Source organism: Lonchura striata, chromosome 26 (assembly GCF_050655825.1).
Source record: "Lonchura striata isolate lonStrDom1 chromosome 26, ASM5065582v1, whole genome shotgun sequence".
Classification (NCBI taxonomy): Eukaryota; Metazoa; Chordata; class Aves; order Passeriformes; family Estrildidae; genus Lonchura; species Lonchura striata.
This window is the reverse complement of record NC_140728.1, coordinates 2,377,750-2,397,290: the sequence shown is the minus strand read 5'-3', so window position 1 is coordinate 2,397,290 and position 19,541 is coordinate 2,377,750. Positions and strand designations below refer to the sequence as shown.

Sequence of the window (19,541 nt, the reverse complement as noted above, 5' to 3'; positions counted from 1 at the left end):
TCAGCCCAGCCCACGGAGCACTCGATGGTTGATGGTTGGCACCAGCCCTCCTGGCTGGTGCTGTGTGGCTGCCCGGGGCACAGCCACTGTCCCACGTGAGGGGCCGGTGTGCTGGGATGCACCTGCAAAGCCTACACCACCAGGGATTATTTTCTGTATTTTTTTAAGGAGTCTAAAATTTTCCAATTGCAGCATGGAGATGCTGTTGGATTCCCCTCCCATTGCCGCCAAACCTCCTCCCCCTTGGCCTCTGCCTTCCTACCTCTCCAGCATTCACAGTGTGCGACTGTTGTGCCTGTCCCCTCCACCCCGCTGAAATATGAAATGTAAAACTGTAAACATTTCACATACACAGTTCAAAGGAGATCTTTGACTGAGGACGTCTAACATGCCTGTACCGAGATTAAAAAAGGGGAGGGGGTGGGTAGGAAGGAGGGAAGAAGAGTTTTTTTTGTAACTGCCAACTGGAGTATAAATATTCAGACACCTTGAGTCTTCCAGTGCCGATGTATTGCTCTCTCCTAACTGCTCAGGAGTTTGGGGGTTCTCGTCTTTTATTTCTATATCAATTTTTTTCCTTCGCAGACAGCCACACCAGAGTACTCAGTTTAGGAAAATAGTATGCATGATTGACCTTAACCTTCACTTTCTAAGTCCCCTGAGAGGCTTTAGGAGAAGCCTGGGATGGCAAATAAAGTTTGCTCTGTCTGGCAGCACTGGAGGATGCCTGGCTGTGTTTTGGAGAGGCTGGAGGTCTTGAGATTGTTGCTCCTGGAGCAAAAAACAAACACATTTTTTAAGGCAAGGCCAGGTCAGTCTGATAAACCAAAGGAACAACAACAGCAGTGACATTTCTATGGGGAGATGAACAGGCTGCTGGTGTGGAGCATCAAACCCTCTGCGGGGAAGTGGTGATGGAATTGGGTTGAAGTGACCAGGGTTGGCACAAGGAGGTGGGATGGAGGTGGAGGGAACATTTCCTACCCAGGGAATGGTGGTAGAACTGGGATCCATCAGGATGACCTGGGCTGCTGCAGGGGATGGACAGCTCAACCTAGCTCTGCCCTCATGGGAGTGGGAAGCATAAGTGAGGGGGATAAAAAAGCTCTTTTTTATCATTAACAGCTTTGGGGAAGCAAAACCCAGGGTGAGGGTTATAGGGCAGGGTCTGGGCATTGGACAGTAGGGTCACCAGGCTGGCATTGGCCCTGGGTGCTCGCTGTGACTTGCGGTTCCTCCTCCGTCCATCCTCCATCATTGCACAGGGCCAAGTGCTGGGGCTGCACCTCCTGTGTCCCACCTGCTTTTGGGGAAGCTGGGTGGATGTGCAGGGCACGGGGCTGGTTTGGGGGTCTCCATTGCATGGTGAGATGCAGACATCCCCTCTGAGCCATCCTGAGCACAGGTACCTGCCCAGGGAGCACTGGCACCCCCATCCTGGCAGCAAGACCTCACCCAGCACCTGAGTCAGGATCTCTGAGTGCAGATGACACTTCTTTAGCCAGTTTACAGAAGGCAGAGCATCCTCCTCTCCTCTCCTGGCCCACATCCCCTCCCAGGGGCTGCCACTGCCCGTGGCCATGCCCTGAGCCACTCCTGCTGTGGTACAGCACGAGTCACCCTTGCAAGCTCCCTGGACGAACAAATGATTAATAAACTGCACCACAGTGTCTGAGGTGGTTATTAATACCCTGGTAAAAGGAGCTACTGAAGTTATAAAGCTTTAATTTGGCATTAAGGCCGAGTGGAAACTCCGCGTGTCTGCCAACAGCTACACACACATCCCCATACAGACAGGCCGTTAATATATATGCCTATATAAAAACAAAGAATAAAATTAATTTGTAGAAAAAGCTGAAGCACTTGTAGGAGAGGGGGAAAGTGATGGTAGGTTTGTTTGTTTAGGATTTTTCAGGCCAGTTTTTGCTGTCCTGAAAAAAGTTTTTGCTGTCCTCACCCCCCTCCTCAAATTTATTGGAACTTTTGGCCTAGGGTTAAAAGCATCTTTTATTATTTTTTTTAAAACAAAATAAGGAAGTGAGGAAAGAGCCTCAATCCAGGCTCTAAAAATATACGAGCTGTTGCTTTATCCCCCTCCTCGCTGTCGGGTGTGATGCTGCCGGGCACAGAGGCTCTGCCACCGCGTCCCCCTCGGTCAAAGCCCTTCGATCCCGGTGGGTGCGCGCCGGTCCCGGGGAGGTGGCAGTCCCCCTGCTTTTGGCACGCTCGAAATGGCAGTGGCGTTGAAACCGTCTGCCTCCTCTGCCTTTGAAATGGAGAATAAAGCTGCAGCTGGAGCGGAACGGGGCCCAACAGCCAGCGCTGGAAAATCCCACCCACAACGGAATAAAAAACACGGCCCGAGGCGCGGGGCGAGCGCCGCAACCTCCTGCCCTTCGCGCAGCCCCCGGCGGCGGCCGTGCCAGGGATGCTCCTGCCCTCTGAGGAGCCCTGGTCGTGCCCAGGGAGATGGGGCTGGGCAGGGAGTGAGGCCACTGCAGGGAGACCTGCGGTCCCCAGCGAGACCCAACATCTTCAAATTCCCGGCTGGGTGCAGAATTCCCCAGTGCCGGGGGTTTGAGGAGCGATGCGCCCATCTGCGCCACCCAGGTTGGGCTCATTTCAGGCAGCTTAGGGTGAAAAATAGAGTTTTTTGATTATTTGTGGTAGGAAGAAATGGAGGGGCTGTAGGGGTACAGATCTGCAGGAGGACTGGCAAACTCTCCAAAAAACCCACCTGAATTTGAGACCTTGAATGGAGCAGGTCCTCTGGAGTATTGGGACAAGCAGGGCACACCCCAGTGAGGAACTACTGGGAGCAAGAAGGGACAGGAACATCAGTAAGGATTTTTTATTTAATTTTTTTTTTTTTTTTTTTAATCGTCACTTGTCTTGGAGATGAACCCTCTCATATGGTAGCAGCAACTCAGAGCACCTGCAGTGAGGCTACAGGCAGCTTTTTGGATGGAGGGAATTCTGCTGCAGGAAAAACAGGCTGGCCTGAGAGAAAACCTTCCCTTTCATGGGAAAATGCTGCTTGCATTGACAAAAATGCTAAAAACTGAGTTTTTTCAGAGGGTTTTACTTTAATTCACTACATCATTTCTGAAAGACACTGGGAAGCCAAAATTTCAGCATTCTAAAATTGGGATCTTTGCCAATCCCAGGATGGCTCCTGGAGAGTGCAGGAGGGTATTTATTCACCTTTCCCACAAACACACTTTTTTGTTTTTTCTTTTGGTTTTGGTTTTTTCTTTTTCTTTTTTTTTTTTTTTAGCATCCTGTAACCTTTCAGAATGACTCTAGCTTTGGAAAAATTAGAGTGGAAAACTGATAATGTTTTCTTTTGTACTTTTGCTGCTGTGTAATCTTTCCAAAGTTAGACAACTTTTGAAGTTACAGAGTGGGAAAAAAGATAGAAAAAAAAGATGCTATGCATGCATGAGTGGGAAAGGGGCAGAGGTGCATTCAGTGCCTCATGCATGTTGTTCGTGGTCTTGAGTTTGAGAGTGCAGAAGGAAAAATAAATAGGAAATAAAATTCCCCCAAAAGTGAGATTCCTGGCAGAAGGCTGGGAAAGTTTCAATGATGTGATTTATGCCTGGTGGATACATCATGTTCTGAGCATTTTTAGGGGAAGGAGATGGTGTTTGGTGGATGGTCTGTACTGTTTGGGTGCTGGTTCCCACCTGTGTGCCAGGCTGGGTGCCCGTGGTGCCAGACCTGACAACTGGCACCCTGGCACCATGACTCAAAGCATCACAATGTGATTTATAACTTTGGGGGGACACCTGAAGGGGAGCTCCCAGCCATGCAGGGCCAGGACCAAGATCTGCAGATTCAGCAGACTTTTGGGTCAGCATCAGCTGTGCTGCTGCTGAGTTTCCATGCACATTGTGGCCAATGCTTGGCATCCCCCCGCATCCCGTTGCTCCACTGTCACAACCTCCCAAACAACCCTCTGGGAGCCCAGTGAGGGGTGCAGGAGCCTGAGGCGAAGTGACTGGGATGCTGAACAGCCACACTCAGCTCCCCAAAGGCACAAGTGCCCTGTGGGACCCCTGGCACAGGCAGGATTGATGCTGGGTGCTGGGGTGGCCAGTGTGGCACCATGGCCAGTGCCATGGCTGCTGTAAGTGCCAGCCAGGAGCAGGGCCTGGTCCCCGTGCAATCCCTCCATCGTCCCCACCGTGGTGGGTCAGCCTCCAGCCGGTGATTAATGGCCCAAGGAGGCCGTGGTGGCCGCGGGCCATGGCTAATGTCAAATAACAAATATGAATGCGGGCTGTAAATATTTATACAATGCGCAGGCACGTGCCGCCTCCCCGATGCAGAGACAAAGCTCTCCTCCTCCCGGCCGGGTGACTCACATCTCCCGGCAAAGAGCCGCCGGGGTGGCCGGGACAGGGCTCGGGACACGGCTCGGGCTGGCCGTGGCCCCTGTCCCGCGGGGCTGCAGGCTGCCTGCCCGCCCGCCGCTCGCAGGGATGTTTTGGGTCTCTGCGGAGCTCCTGGAGCACTTCTGTTCTTGGGGCTGCTGACAAGCAGTCTTTTAAAGGCAGCTGAGAGCTTTGAAGCCTCACACTCCTCCTGAGGGGGTAGAGGGAAGCTGGAGGGACTCTCAGGTCCCCCTTCCCCAGGGAGAAGCTTTCTATCCCCGTGAGAGGAGGTGGAGGAAAATCCCTCCAGGAGCAGCGCTGATGCTCCCCACGTGGAGCTGGAGCCTGGGCTGCTCTGGGAGCCCTGCCCATACCTGCAGGCCTGGGTGATGCTCAGCCCTGCCTGCCCCTCAGCAGCCTGCTCTCCAGGCACTGGCAGTCATGGAGGGGATGTGCCCGCTTCAGGGCACCGCATCTCCCTGACTGCCAGAGCAGGGAAGGCAGTGAGAGCCAGCTGAACAGCCTTTTGCTCACAAACCACCACTCCATGTGCTTGAGGCTTCTCCATTTCTCAAATACCATTAAAACCTCCACTCCCACAGCCTTCTGTCACAGCAAACCCTTGGGCATTGCTGTGTGAGGCCATTGGCAGCGCGTGGAGCTCTGGATGTGATGCCCTGGGTACCACGACACTGCATCCCAGAGAAGGGAGTTGAGGTGCAAAGGGGGGTGGGGATGATGCAAATTTTGTCCGCGTCCCCAAGGAAGCCTTGATGTTTTTCCCAGTTCTCCCTCCTGCTTCTCACTCCTGGCTCACAGGTTTTTTTAGTGTGGTCCCTGCTAATTTGTGCACATTCCTTGGCGCCTAAGAATAGAAAGTGATGACGATTATTTGGGTGCCTGGTCGGCTCAGGAAACAGCTAATTGGAGACAGAGACTTTTACCTCTGCCTGGGCTGGCTCCAGCCTGGACTAGGAGTGCCGGAGCAGCATTTCCTATCATCAGACACGTGAAAGGACCAGGGAGTCTCAGGGTGATGTGTCCAAGAGGGGACACAGGTTGTGCTGTTTGGGAGTAGACCCAGTGATTCGCCATGTCCAGAGCTCCTCATTAGGGCTGATTGAGGAGCCAGAGGCTGCTGGGATCCGTCACCTGGGGTGGTGGCTGCCGTGGGGACACGGGTAGAGGTCCTAGGCTCTCCCCTTTGCTCCCTCACCTCTCTTCTTGCAGATGTTGACGAGTGTGTGGAGGGCACCGACAACTGCCACATCGATGCCATCTGCCAGAACACCCCCAAGTCCTACAAGTGCATCTGCAAGTCTGGCTACACCGGGGATGGGAAGCACTGCAAAGGTAGGGACACGCCGCTGGCAGAGCTGGAGTCCTGCTGGCGAGTGACAGCCCCAGCAGGTCGGAGGCCAGCAGTGGCTTGTCAACACTGGCCTATGCAAAAAAGCCACTTGTTCACCCTGGCCCATTGCAAACCTTTTATCCCCCTTTTCTGCCCCAAACTCCTGGCCTGTTGACAGTGCATGGGAACAGAGAGGACTCTGTCCTTGCTGGTGATGCTGGCAGCCGTTGTTCTGACATGGTTGGGGCTGCCCATGAAGAGTCACATGGGGCTTATTTTAAACAAAACTGGGCTGATTTTCCTGCAAGATTTCTGACCCTGAGGCTACAGATCTGTGTTAGCAGTAAAAACACAAACTTAAAAATAAGACATACAGAGATATAGATGATGTAGATATCAATTTAGATGTCAATCTAGGTGTAAATCTAGATATTGGTAGAGGTATATATCTGTATATAGATGCAACTGAGTGGGGGATGGAAACAGAATGGGCTCCTTGGGGCAGCAAGGATTGGAGCAGGGGAAAAATTCCCAGCTGGAAGCAGGTTCAGGGTCAGGATGGGCCGAGTACAAATAGCAGGATTAAAGCGCTCCAGGCACTGCAGGGCTTTGCCATGGAGACAGGCTGCTCTGCCAGCACCCTGGGAAATCCCAGGAGGTTCCCAGCACTGTGTACCAAGCTAAAGCTGTAAGACACTGGGTTAGCTGGGGTTCCAGCATCCAGACTTGGGAGAGTGGGGATGGTATTGTAGAGTCTGGAGGGATGCTGCAGGTGATAATGGAACTGAGGAGCTGCTGCTGGAGTAGGCACAGAGAGCAGAGGACCTCAGGGCACATTACCAGCAGGGTGGCAAAGATGCTGGAGATGGGGAGCAGCACCCGTGGTGGGCAGCAGCCAGGGCAGCCCTGCAGCTCTCCCACCCTTCTCCTCCGCAGATGTTGACGAGTGTGAGCGGGAGGACAATGCAGGCTGCGTGCACGAGTGCGTCAACATCCCCGGCAACTACCGCTGCACCTGCTACGACGGCTTCCGCCTGGCACACGACGGCCACAACTGCTTAGGTGAGGGATGTTGGCACCCTGCAGCTCCTCAGCTGCTCCAGCACCTTAGGACCGACCTGCTGGCTTTCTTCACTGGGCACTTCCCAGGACCTGACACCCCCAGATCTGCTGTAGAGCCATGGAACCACGGTGGCACTCCCAGGACACTGAGCCAGCTGCAGGCATGTCCTGTGCTGCAGTGGCTCGCTGGGGACAGGATTGCTCCCCATTACATCGGGATGTTGCCAAGGGAGGAAAACTCACTCTGTGGGTCCATCTGTAGACTGAGAGGGTTGGGGAGAGGCAAAAGTGAGAGAGTTGGGTTTGGAGTTGTTAGGGTGAGGAACAGGCTCCCCACAGCCGCATCCTGCTGCAGCAAGCCGCCGGGCCAGCAGCTCTGTGCCACTGCCGAGGGCAGGACCAGCTCACCCGAGCCCTGCCACTCGCTCCGCTCGTGCTTGAGGTCAGCCCTGCACCTGCCAAAATAGATGAGTTAATAGCAAATATGGTGGGGATGGGAACCAGCGAAGGGACTGGATAAATAATCCCCGGGCCAAGACAAACCCGGCATCTGCCTACGGAGCGGCCGTGCATCCTCCCTGCTACTTCCCACCGCCCCAAACTCCATCCGGCCGCGGCGGAGCCAAAGCTCCCGTCAGAGCCCCGGGGCCCATCGAGCTGCCCGCGCCCATCACCCGCTTCCTCCCGCGGCATCCGCGGTGGGAGCTCCGGGGCACGGGGCCGCCCGCCTCCCCTCTGCCTGGAGCTCATGCTATTTTCCAATTAGTGTCTGCAGAGGGGTCATTAATGAGCTCATCACTGGGAGGAGGAGGAGGGGGAAGGGATTATGGACACATACGCTTTGCATTAACCACCATCACCGGGATCTTTTTAGCCTCCTCGGGGAGGGGGGAGATTTACACAGCTGGGAGGAGGCGCGGGCGGGCGGCTGGCTCTGCCTTCCTCTCCCGGGGGAGGATGAGCCCGAAGAGAAGAAAGGAAAGCTGGACGTCATGTGTTTACAGAGTTGGGTGGGAGGGGATGGAGATAGCTGGGGAGCAGCCGGCCAAGCAGGGATCTGGGGGGAGCATGTTGGCTCCCACCTTGAGCCCTTCCTTAGCTCATCCCAGCATCTCATTCTGATCCCAATGTGCTTTGTCCAACCTGCCTGCATCCCCTTTTAGTCAAAAGAAAGAGAAGCAGAGAAAAGCAGCATGTTGTGCCAGGCTTTGTCAGTGCCATGGGCAAGAGCTGAGCTGGGGAGGGATCAGGTTATGTGCCCACCGGCCCCTCCATTGCCCATCCTGGGTGACCTTTTGAACCAGGACAGGAATTCAAGCCCCCGTCCTGACAAAGGCCCTGCTGGCTTCTGCCCATCTCCGTTGCCTTTAATAAAACAGGTATTAGAGAAGTGGAGTCTCATTTCAGCCATCGGGTTTGAACGGCTGCCTCCTCATTTTTGAGCAGAGCTGGAAGGAGAAGTTGCAAGACATTAAGCCCTTGTTCTAAGCAGGGGGATTTGAGGAGGGTTATTGGCATCTGCAGGACATGGCTTGGCTGGGATGAGCATTGGAGGAAGCCGTGGGCTTCCTGCCATTGCAGAGGATGTCCCTTTATGCCTGGCTGCATAAAGTGAGCCCACTCACTGCCCTGTGGGTGAGGAGGTGTTTTCAACACCTCCTTTCCAAGGCAGCAAGTTTGTGGGGTGCTCCTGGGCTCCACTGCCTGGCCACTTCCAGCTAGAGCTGCAGCCCCACTTTGATAATTCTGAGTGAATCCTCAGGACTTGCCAGGGGCTGGGGCACAGTGCAAGGCACCCACACTGCTCGGGCATCCGCGTGTCCATCCATTTTGCCCAAAAGCAAGGGGTTTGGGTGTGTGCTGTGCTGTCTGGGGAGGGGGCCGGTGCTGGGAGCCCTGGCGCGTGCCGTCACTGAGCCGCTATTCCGGCGTTTCCGGTGGGCGATGCTGGCGGGGCTCAGTTTTCCCCTCAGCTGTGGCTCTGCAATGCTCGAGTTCACAGGACGTTTTCTTTGGCATGGGGCCCCTCGCTTCCCAGCCCGACACCATCACCCGGCACCGCGGGCAGAGGGGGCAAGGGGTGGCCACGGCACAGATTTGTCTCTGCCCGAGCCTGGCATCCTGGTTGCTCTGGCACCTCAAGGCACTGGTGAGTTCAGCTTGGACCATTGTCCCCAAAAAGCCTCTAGAGAGAGCAATGGGCAGTTATTCTTCATTAAATGCAGGTTTTGCAGGGCTGGAGCAGCAGCAGCCTGGGGCGAGGGCATTGCTGCTGCCACAGGGCCACATCTTGGCCCCTTGCTGCCTTGGCTTGTTAAACCAAAACAGGTGTGAGGGCAGCCAAGCTGCAGAGCAGGGGATGTGAGTCTCCTTACAAGTAATTATCCCTGCTCTGGGCTAAGGTTTCCCAGCTCCTCTTAATGAAGTGCAGGCATCCCCAGCTGGCAACAGGCTCTGAGGGGCTGGGATCAGGGGCTGGCTGTAGCCAGGATGACATCCTGGATGTTTTGGGTTTTCTGGGACAAGGAAAACCCCTTTCTTCTGTGGTCTGGTGTTCTGTTCCCCTCAGTAAAATGAGGCCATCAGTCAGGGAAGCTGTATGATCCCTGCACCCACTCCTGCTGTGCTTTGTAAAGCATTCCCCTTTCTTCCAGCTGGGGGGAAGCAGGTCACTCACTGCCCGGCAGATCTGTCCCACCCAGTCCCCATCCCCTTGGTGTGCCAAGGAGCTGTGCTCACCCTCTGCCACCTTCTCTCTGCAGACCTGGACGAGTGCTCGGAGGGCAACGGCGGCTGCCAGCAAACCTGTGTCAACATGATGGGCAGCTACGAGTGCTTCTGCAGGGAGGGCTTCTTCCTCAGTGACAACCAGCACACCTGCATCCAGCGCCCTGAAGGTCAGTGCTCAGCACTTCTTCCCCACCCTGGGGCACCCGCCATCCCTGCCTTTATCAGGCAGGTCTGTCCTCTGTCACCTCTGGCCACTCCTGCCTGGGTTTAGGTGCTGCTGCTGGGTTCTTGGTGTGGCAGATTTGAAGGTGAATCTGTGGCAGGTGTGTTGGGAGAAGTGATAAATGTCCTGCAGCAAAACCCTCACATGTCTCTTGTCCAGGCACAGCAATACTGAGCCGGGGACATTAATCCTATGCCCAGAGCAATTTATTGATAAATGGAAGGATCTGGAGGTCCTCACACCATCTTAGGAGACACATCTTTCCCTGCCAGGTCTTGCACAGCACCGAGCCCTTTGTCTCAATACGAACTCTAAATTGTTGCAATCTGGAGCAATCTCTTAGCCAAAATAGGAGGAAATGAGAGATTTTTTGCGTCTCTGCTGATTTTTATCTCTGCTGCTTGGCAAAGCCAGCTGAGTGTTTTTGCTTTCCTCCTTCCCAGCTGTGTTGGTCACTCCAGCTCCCCAGGAATCTCACCCTGCCCAGGACAGCTGAGCAGCTGCAGTGGCATCTCCTGTGTCCCCATCCCTTGCATGTCCAAGAGGGATGAGCTGGCTGCTCCTTCCTGCTGGTGCCACAGTGGGTGGTCCCTGCTGGGGACAGGGATGCAGGTGCTGGGTCTTGAGCTCAGTGGGGTTTAAATCCACCAAGAGATGTGGGAGCAGGGTCTATCAACCAAGGCAGGAGGGAATCAAAGGTTGAAGGCTCCCAGGTGGTTTTGTCCACCTTCCCAAGCAGCTCTGTGCCAGGATCTGGCCAGGGTTATCCTTTCCCCACAAGTTTCTCATTGACAAGGTTTCCCCCCATTGCCATCAATTCTCCATCCCATCCCACCTCAGACGTCCCTCTGCCACTGCTGACCAGTGCCAGCAGCTTTTGGAGCATTTCTTTGCTTCCTTTTCTCTTTTAGAAGGCATGAACTGCATGAACAAGAACCATGGCTGTGCCCACATCTGCCGGGAGACCCCCAAAGGGGGCATCGCCTGCGAGTGCCGCCCTGGCTTCGAGCTCACCAAGAACCAGCGTGACTGCAAACGTAAGGAGCACTCCAGGGCTGGGGCTACAACCTCCCAAGGACCCCCCAACCCTGTCCCCATGGCACAGACACCTCCTGCCCCTGCAGCAAAGCCCTGACCCCTGGTAGCAGTTGGTTCATTGAGCCTGAAGGTCAGCATGCTCAGCTCTGCCTCTGTTGCCCTTACAGACAATGCTTCTGGCAGCCCCTTTTACTGTGGGATGTTGTGTCCTTACATGACCAGGCTGAAATGGCAGTTCAAGGGGGTCCCAGGGGCTCAGCATCCCCTGTTCTTGTCCCAGTGTTTCACTTTCCAAAGGGGAGGTGAACAAGGAGAGTGCAATTGGCATGTGAGGAGTGCAGGAATCCTCTCCCTCAGGGTTGTGGTGCTCTCAGCCTCTCTGATCTCCTGCCAGCATCCCACTGGCAGTGCCAGGGTTATTAAATAGATATGTGTGTATTTATGCAATTATTTTTATTTTGTTTCTCATTTGCTGTGTGCAGCAAATATGTAAAATTGCTGATGAAATGAAGGTTTAATCCTAATCTAAATTTACAGCACACCTTGCCCCCTGGGGAGGGCTGGCAGGGATTCCCAAAAGCTCCTGTGTCATTCCAGAGCTCAGGAAAGTTTCACCCTTCCCCTGTAGCACTGGATTCAGGGTCAATCAGACCACCAATCCCCTTTGCTTGGACTCCACTGGTGGCATTTAGCAGATATGAAGAGGGAAGACATGAGGAACCACATAACATCCTGCATCTGCTATGATCCCACAGGGAAAGTGAAGGGCTTTAGGAATTATCTGTGAGGGAAGGAGGAAGGAAGGAAGGGAAGGAGGGAGGGAAGTCTCTGAGGGTACAAATGAGGTGTTTCCAAACCAGCTTTATGTGCTACATGTGGATGCTAGGCAGGGAAGAGGAGCTGGGGCCACGGTGACACTGGTGCTTTGTCCCCACAGTGACCTGCAACTACGGGAACGGGGGCTGCCAGCACACGTGCGATGACACCGACCAGGGGCCCAAGTGCGGCTGCCACGTCAAGTTCCTGCTGCACTCGGACGGGGTGACGTGCATAGGTAGGTCAGGCCATCACCCACACGTGGGTTGGGGCGTGGGATGGTTGCTCTTCCTCCCTGGCTGATTTGTCCTTGGCCTGCTGAAGGGTTTTTCCCAAGCCTTGGGCGTGCGGCGATTTCCTTTTGCTGAGACCAGGGAAGCTCAGCACATGTGTGAGGGATGGTGCAGTACCTGGGGGTGCAGGGATGTGTCTGCACAGCCACAGGGAACAGAAGTGATCTTGGTGGTGCTTGAGGGGACACCTGGGGACAGGCAGGGGTCTCTGCCTGCTTCTGTGCTGCTGAAGAGAGAGCTGTGAGGATGCCCTCGTGCTGGGAATTGTTACTGTCGCTGTCACTGGCAGCTTTTGAGGAGGGATGTGGAGGAGGCAGGTTTGCCCACAGCAATCTGTTATAGCTTGGTATTGTGGGGCCTTGGCTCAGGAACAATTGTCTTGCAGAAAAAAAATACAAAACCAAAACCCCAACAACCTGACAACTCAACCAGCCCCAGAATTGTCCTTTTCCTGTGTGTGTTTTCAAATTGTAAAACATCAAGCAGAGATAGAAGTTTTACTGGTTTCATATGCTTGTGCTGTTTAACAGCTGCTTTGATTTAAAAAATGTTATATTTGGGGAGTGATTAAGTCCACAATTGCTTGAGACATTTGAGTTCTTACTGCAAAATGAAAAAGAAAAAGGAACTGGAAGCAAGAGAGGTTTTGGCTCCCCGTGTCCCTGCTGTGCCTGAACAGAAAACTCTTCGTGCTTTCCACAGACGGCTCTGTCCTAAGGGCAGAGGATCCCCCCTGAGCCCCTGGCTGCTCCCTGCCAGCTTGAGGGGTGTTTGGGGCTGAGCCCCCAGCAAAGCCCTCCTCCCCATCAGCTCACTGCTGTTTAATGTCACTGCTGTTCCCCAGTCTGCTCCCAGGGTGGATCCCAATCCCTCCTGGCTGCTGGCAGGCGCTCACAGCCCTGGTCCCCGCCGTTCTCGTGTTTGTTCCCGCAGCCATTGCGTCCTGTCCCACCTCTGAGGACCCTCCCAGGGGGTTGTTGCTGTGCCTGGGTGGGGAGCTCTCCTCCAACAGGGAGCTCAGGACCCCGGGTATGTCAGCTGGTGGGTTCCTCCTGGATGAGGGGCCCTGCGTGCGGTGTCTGACTTGGGCAGCTGTGGGACCAAGGATGCCCCTGACCTGTTTGGTGTGGGGGTGAGAGTGCAGCTCTCCAAAACATCTCATGATTTGGGGGATGCTTCAGAACAGTCTGTTTTGGGGTTGGTCTCTGCACTCAGACCCTGGGTACCACAGGTGTGAGGGTGGGATTTGGGGTTTTCAAAAATCACTCATCCTCTTGTCCTTGGCCAAAGTCTCCCTCTTTGTCCCTATGCCCTGCATTGTACCTGCTGGGGCAGCATCTCCCACCAGAGCCAGCACATCCCTGTGAGCTCTCCCCTTGTCCACCTTTCCAGGGGAAATCAAACACTGCACTAGAGGATTTTAGGAGCAGCACCAGCCCAAAGCTCACCACCACACCACGCCTGTCTCATGCCTTTGGGCTCTGCAATCCCCTCTCACAGGAAGGGGCCTGCCCAGCTCCTGCACTCCCTGGGGGATTCCTGATCCCCAGTCCCACCGTGGGAACACCAAGGGGTTGTGCTCGAGCCACTGGGAGCCAGCAGCCACCCCTCAGGGATGCCCGGCCAGCAGATTTACAGCCGAGGTACCTGCTCGCATATTTATAATCACCCTTTCTTGTTTTATGGCTCGGGCACAGCAAACAGCCCTCCCCTATCCACACTGCCCCCTTCACCGCCCCTTCCCCATTTCCTCCAAAATATTTCATCATTTCAAGGGGAATAAAGTTTCCAGTGAGGGGAAACGCAAAGTCGTTCCCCGGGCCATGGGCTTTGAAATTGAACGCGGTGCGTTTGATGGGCTGCCGGGACAGGCCCCTGGTCCAGGTTCCCTTCAGATCACACCACGCGGCAGGAAGCACGATCAGCCCCTCTGAGTGACAGTTTCATTAGGCCACGGCCGGTGTTTTTCATTTTTCTGCTTTTTATTGCTGCTTTTAAAAATGCAGATAATGAGGAACATGCCTCTAAGCACAGGGACCATCACTAATGGCTCCCAACATGTCTGCAGGCACGAGGGGGAGGGGGAGCCGGGACGGGAAGCCAATGACCTTATATATTTATATTTATGCTCCGAAAGCAGCCTTTAAAAAAAAAAAAAGAATTAGAAAAAGCACATAAAACAGTCCTCCAGCAGCCAAGGGTGCAGTGCCCGCAGGGAGATGCAAAAACAGCTGTCACAGTGATGCAGATTTTGGCTTTCCAGGAAGATTTACTAGCCAGGGCATCATTGCAGCTGCCTCCCACCTATATTTGGGGTGCAGCAGGCCTATTGCTGGACCCCTACTTGTGGCAAGCACTGGTGGAGCGGGAGGGGGTGGACGGGGAAGAAGTATGGTTAGATGGAGAAGGAAACTAAACCCAGCTCAAGTTTTATGGCTGATTTCCTGACCCACGCCTAGGCGGTTTGTGGCGGTCCCGCCGACGCTCCCCGGCTTTGTGGGGCTGGCGGTGCTGGGAGCAGTGTCGGGAGCTCTGGACCCACAGCCAGGGTGCACTGACCCACGGGTGAGGCTGAGCAGCCCAAACACACCCAGGGTTTGGGCTCACTGCTGGCTTGGCTGCTAAATCCAAGGGGTGCAAGTGCCACAGGCGGGATGTGGTTGCTTTCCCAAAGGCCATGGCTGCGCAGTGTCTGTGTGGCTCTGCTCAGGGATCACCACCTGCCCTGGCATGTGCTGGTTTTGTTCATAGTCAGGGTGAGGACCTGGTTCTCCAGACTAACAGGCTGCACTAACGCTCCTCACAACGCGCTTCTCCCGCTCGCATGGGGCTCCAACCAGCCCAGCACAGCTGGAGGGGTTTGGAGAGGCTGAGGGACAAGGAATGCTTGGGAGGTGGGAGAGAAAAAGCCCAAAGGGACAGTTTCCACCAGGCTGGAAATGCAGCAGAGTTGAACCCATTGATGTGTGACACCAACCAAGTTCCCTGCTGGACACTGTTTCTAAATCACTTTTTTATAATGTTAAACAGGGGAGAGACACTTCCAGCAACACGTTATCCTTGAGACGTTTTCTAATGGTAAATATTTTTGTTCTCTCTATCTCTACGAAGGGGTCTAACCGTAGATGGTCTCTCCTCTGGAGATCATAGCGGGGCTCGGGGGCTGAGCTGCTGCGCTAACCGCATGTCTCACTAACCCTGCCCCGCTGCTGCTTCCACACCCCGCCAGGCCAGCCTGGGGCTGGGCTGGGTGACAGAGCAGGGAACCCTCCCCCTGCTGTGCTTGCATGAGACGGGGCTCTCACACTGCTTTGGTGGATCCAGCCCAGTGCCAGGGGTGGCAATCTGCTTTCCAGTGGCTGTGGCAGTGGTTACACACCCAGGAGGAGCACACAGTGGGCTGCCAGCAGCACTGCGTGGTGGGGAGGGGGATGCTTGTGCCCATTTCTGTGCTGTGCACTCCCAGTTACTCTTTCTAGAGCCCACCCTCTCAAGGATGGTCCCCGCTGTGACTTTCAGGGTGTCTCAGGGTTTGGCCTTGCCACTCACAGTGGCTCTCAGCCCAGAGCTGCAGCAATGGCAGAGCTGCAATGGGCCCTTTACAGGGCTGGGCACCTCCCCAGGGATTTTTTTGCATCCCCATGGGGGTCTCCAAGCCCTTCACAAAGGTAAGGTGATGCCTCTGCTCTGCCACCAAGGAAACCGAGGCAGAAGGTGCAGCAACTTGTTTGTGGTGGGGAATCTTGTTCCTGGATGTGCTGGGTGCAGGCAAACTCCTGGCACATCCAGGAGCTATGGGAGCTCAGCTCACCAGCACAGGGAGCACAGACTGCAGCTTTTGGGGGGCTCTGAAGAGCCTTTCACATAAGGGTGGGAGAAGGAGGGACCCCATATCTGCATCATCACCACACTCCAGCCAGCCCAGTGGTTACCCCTCTGGCTCATGGGCTTACATCCTGCTGAGATTATCACTTCTCAGAAGGTGGAGGTGAGGCCAGAGTGTCGCCAACATTGAGGGTGCTGAGCAGGCTGAGGAGTGCCATGGCACAGCATTTGGACAGTGAGACCAGAGCTGGGATGGAGGAGGGTGGGAATGAATCTGAGTGTGTGTATGTGTGTGAAGCTTTGTCCTCTCCCTGCCTGAGCGATGGAGGCCTCACCAAAGCCCTGTGTGGCTGGTGAGTCACGCCAGGCTGGGAGCAGCCCTGGGCTGCCAGCTCCGCCGAACAATTGCTGCTCCCCAGGGCAATCCAGAGCCCAGCCCCATGCTGCCAGCTTTCACTGCCTCACAGGTACCCCATTAGCCCCCTCCAAGCTTTCTGCAAACCCAGAACAGGGTCCCCTCCTTCACAGAGGGGTTTGCAGTGGTGCTCAGGCTGTGCTAACTGAGCTTATGCCCACCCTGGGCAGCTGCCCTGGGATGGTGGGTGGGACTGGCTTTAATCTCAGGTGAAATTCCCAAAAGTGCAAATCGGCCAGGAAGGGTGCCACAGTGCTGGAGGAGGCTGTGAACACGATGACAGTATGCCCAGGGCACCACATTCTCTGGAGGGCTCCATCCTTCCTGCTGCAGCTGCTTCTCCAGCTCCATCCTGCTGGCAGCAGCACCTGAGCCAAACCAATCGTCTCATCTCAGTGGTGACCCTGTTAAATCAATCCTCCCCGGGCTGCTTCTGCATCAGCTGCTGGAACAAAGGCTGGCGTTAAACAAATGATTCACTGGGCTTTCAGAAAGTTTCCCTTCCCTTGGGGCGGTGTCACCCACCCCGTGTCCCCTGCACCACAGGGAGGGGGATGGCCCTGGCACGGCTGGGCCGCGTGAAGCGCGAGGACCGGGCTGGAGGAATAATATCTGCAGAAATCCTTCCCCTGCCGTTAGGTTTTGTAATTGTGCTGGCGATTAATTTCATAAAATGGTCCCTTTTGTTCTCTTATTATGGGACATCATAAAAATAGCAGTGGCAAGACGAGCACAGAGCGATCCCAGCTCCTGGGCCCCGCGGCAAATGGTTGGATGGTTCAGTCATTCCTACCCCATGTGGCGCTTGCAAAGAGCAGGAGAACCTGGGATTTGCTCTTTCCAAGGAATTTCTTCAAGGCATTTTCATCTTGGGTTCCTTGAAGCCCAAATGCCTCATTTATCCAAGCAACCAGCCTTCTGAAAGGAATATTTTATTATCCTTTGTGAACAACTTAATGCACTTCAAACCATTGTTCTGGTGGTTAGGGTTGAAATTGAGGATTGATCTCACAGGGAAGCTGTCAAGCTGAAAATGCTTCATTTAAATTAGTGTCCCTTCTAGTCCTACCAGCAACAGCTGACTTTGATAATACTGAAATAATTAGCTTTTTTTTTTTTTCAATTGGATTTTTTTTCCACTGATGCTGCCTGCCTCTGAGTGTGTGTTTTAATTATATGATGTGTCTCCCAAATTAGCCTGAGACACTGGACCAGCCACCATGCCTGAGCAGTGGGTGACAGTCAGGGACTGACAGCACAGGGTCACCCGTGGCTTTGTGGCTCGGTAGCTTGGTGGCAGCGAGGGGGACAGGACCCCCCTGTCATCCCACTGGGGGACTGGGGCTGTGCACCCACACCCCTGGGAGCTGCAGCCTGGGAACTCCTGGCAGGACCTGTGTCTGGTTGCTTTTGCACAAGTGCTATGGCTTCGTCCCTGGGAATTTGAATTCCTCCTCTTGGGAGCTGCCGAAGGTGGCCTCCACGAGGCCCTGTTTGTGGGGCACGCCAGCCCCCATGTGTTCATTATTTCACGGCCCTGTGGCCTCGTTGCTCTTGTGTGAGAGCCAAGGGTGGTGCCTATGGGCTCTGCAGGGAGGTTTGTACCCGCTGCCACTCCCAGGCTGTGGCACGGGGGACATCTGGGTGTCGTGACTCCCCCAGCCTTTTGAACACCCGTGCCTCACCCCAGCCTTTCTCTCCCCTTCCCATGCAGAGACGTGTGCTGTGAACAACGGGGGCTGTGACAGCAAGTGCCACGACGCGGCCACCGGCGTCCACTGCAGCTGCCCCATGGGCTTCATGCTCCAGCCCGACAGGAAGACGTGCAAAGGTAGGTGGGGTGAGTGGGGCTGGGGCACTCACTGCTCACCCCTGGGTGCCTCAGACCCCCATTGTGTCCTTAGTGCCCTCAGAAAAGGCTCAGATTTAGCTCAGCTCGACATTGTTCCCAGTGCTCACTGGCTTGGTGTTTGCAGCCATGGGGTGGGGACAGGAATCACCGCCCTGCACGGGAACTGGGATGCCTTGCTGCAGGCACCGTGCTTGGCCCCACACCCCTGGGAAGCCTCTGGGGAGGAGGAAAAGGGGGTCAGGTCAAGTTTGAAGCAGTGGCATAGCTGTGGGGTTGTCCCATCTCACTCCACCCCACTGCCTCGGGTGCCCCAGGGGAAGGGCTGGATGTGCAGGGAGTCCACACCTGCTCTGGGAGTTTGAGATGCACAGGTCCCTCTTGGGACACTGCCCAGCCAGGTCTGAGCACCATGTCCCACCTGGGGGAGAACACCCCGAGATGCTGCACGTCCCACCAACATCCCCACCCACCTGTCTCTGACAGGCAGAGCAGTCCAGGCTGCTTTCCCTGCACCCCAAACTTGCCCCCCTAGGGCTGGCCGGTGCCTGTGTTGTGTCTTTTGGCAGCTCTCAGAACTTGACCCCAGCTGAAAGGAAAGCCTGTCCCACTGCTGGCTGCCTGTCTACCTGTTGACTGCTTCCAGAACCCCTTGTCCCTGGTATTTTATCAGAGCATCCACCCCTCTCCAGTTCTGCAGTTTCCAGCGATGTGCAATAACCCAGAACCATGTCCCTGTGTCTGGGGTTTTATTATGGCTGCAGGCAGGTTTACAGCTTGCCCTCTCACAGTCATAAAAAGAAAGCCTCAGCCCCAGAGAGGCAGAGCTGCTGCCCCAGCACTGGGGGATGGAGGGACAGGGCAGGCTGCTGCCTCCTCCTGGTCTCCTTCCATTTCACAAGTTGTTTCCTAGCACTAAATTTTGTGATTAGTGGAAAAACCGGCCACATCAGCCATGTTCCTCTGCTGACCATCTGAGCCCAAAGGGTTTCCTCCATTTGCCAGCTCATGGTGGGGACAGCATCCAGAGGGGAGCACTGGGCTCTCCTGGCCAAGCATCCCAGCCAGGGCATGACCCTTGGGTGTCCTTTGTCCCCACCAGACATTGACGAGTGCCGGCTCAACAACGGCGGCTGTGACCACATCTGCAGGAACACGGTGGGCAGCTTCGAGTGCAGCTGCAAGAAGGGCTACAAGCTGCTCATAAACGAGAGGAACTGCCAAGGTAAGGGGCAGTGGGTGCCCAGGCCCCCTGCCCTGTCCCTCCCTTGGCTGCTGCTGCAGAAGTGCTGCCCCGGCTGCTCATTCCTCTGGCCCTTCCTGTGGGCTGCATACATCCTTCAGGGGATTAGTGTTGGATTCAGGCTCTGGTTTGGGGCTTAGCCCTTCAGCCTCAGAGCAGGGGACTTGTGGGCTCTTGCAGAGTCAAAGCCAGCAATTAGGCAGATTCCAGGGTTCCCAGTTCCTGGAGGGCAGGAATGGGGAGAAGATGCCTCCTGCTTACTCCAGAGGGAGCTGGCTGCTCCATGCTGCTTCCTCCACCTTTTTCTCCCTGTCCAA

At 55.1% G+C, this 19,541-nt stretch overlaps 1 protein-coding gene across 4 annotated transcripts in view; it reads left to right on the top strand.

Annotated features, from left to right (window-relative positions):
- Nucleotides 1-19,541, top strand: part of SCUBE3 (signal peptide, CUB domain and EGF like domain containing 3) — a 40,472-nt gene that overhangs the window by 11,884 nt on the left and 9,047 nt on the right. For 2 of the 4 annotated variants that reach the window (XM_085561164.1, XM_077789034.2), the window contains exons 2-9: nt 5,610-5,732; nt 6,667-6,792; nt 9,555-9,689; nt 10,657-10,782; nt 11,721-11,837; nt 14,923-14,970; nt 17,847-17,963; nt 19,084-19,206. In XM_085561164.1, coding sequence (XP_085417290.1) covers nt 5,610-5,732; nt 6,667-6,792; nt 9,555-9,689; nt 10,657-10,782; nt 11,721-11,837; nt 14,923-14,970; nt 17,847-17,963; nt 19,084-19,206 — 915 coding nt within the window. Of the gene's footprint in view, nt 1-5,609; nt 5,733-6,666; nt 6,793-8,544; nt 8,942-9,554; nt 9,690-10,656; nt 10,783-11,720; nt 11,838-14,922; nt 14,971-17,846; nt 17,964-19,083; nt 19,207-19,541 lie in introns of those variants that run through there. The other 2 variants (XM_085561163.1, XM_085561165.1) reach the window with 2 other exon arrangements.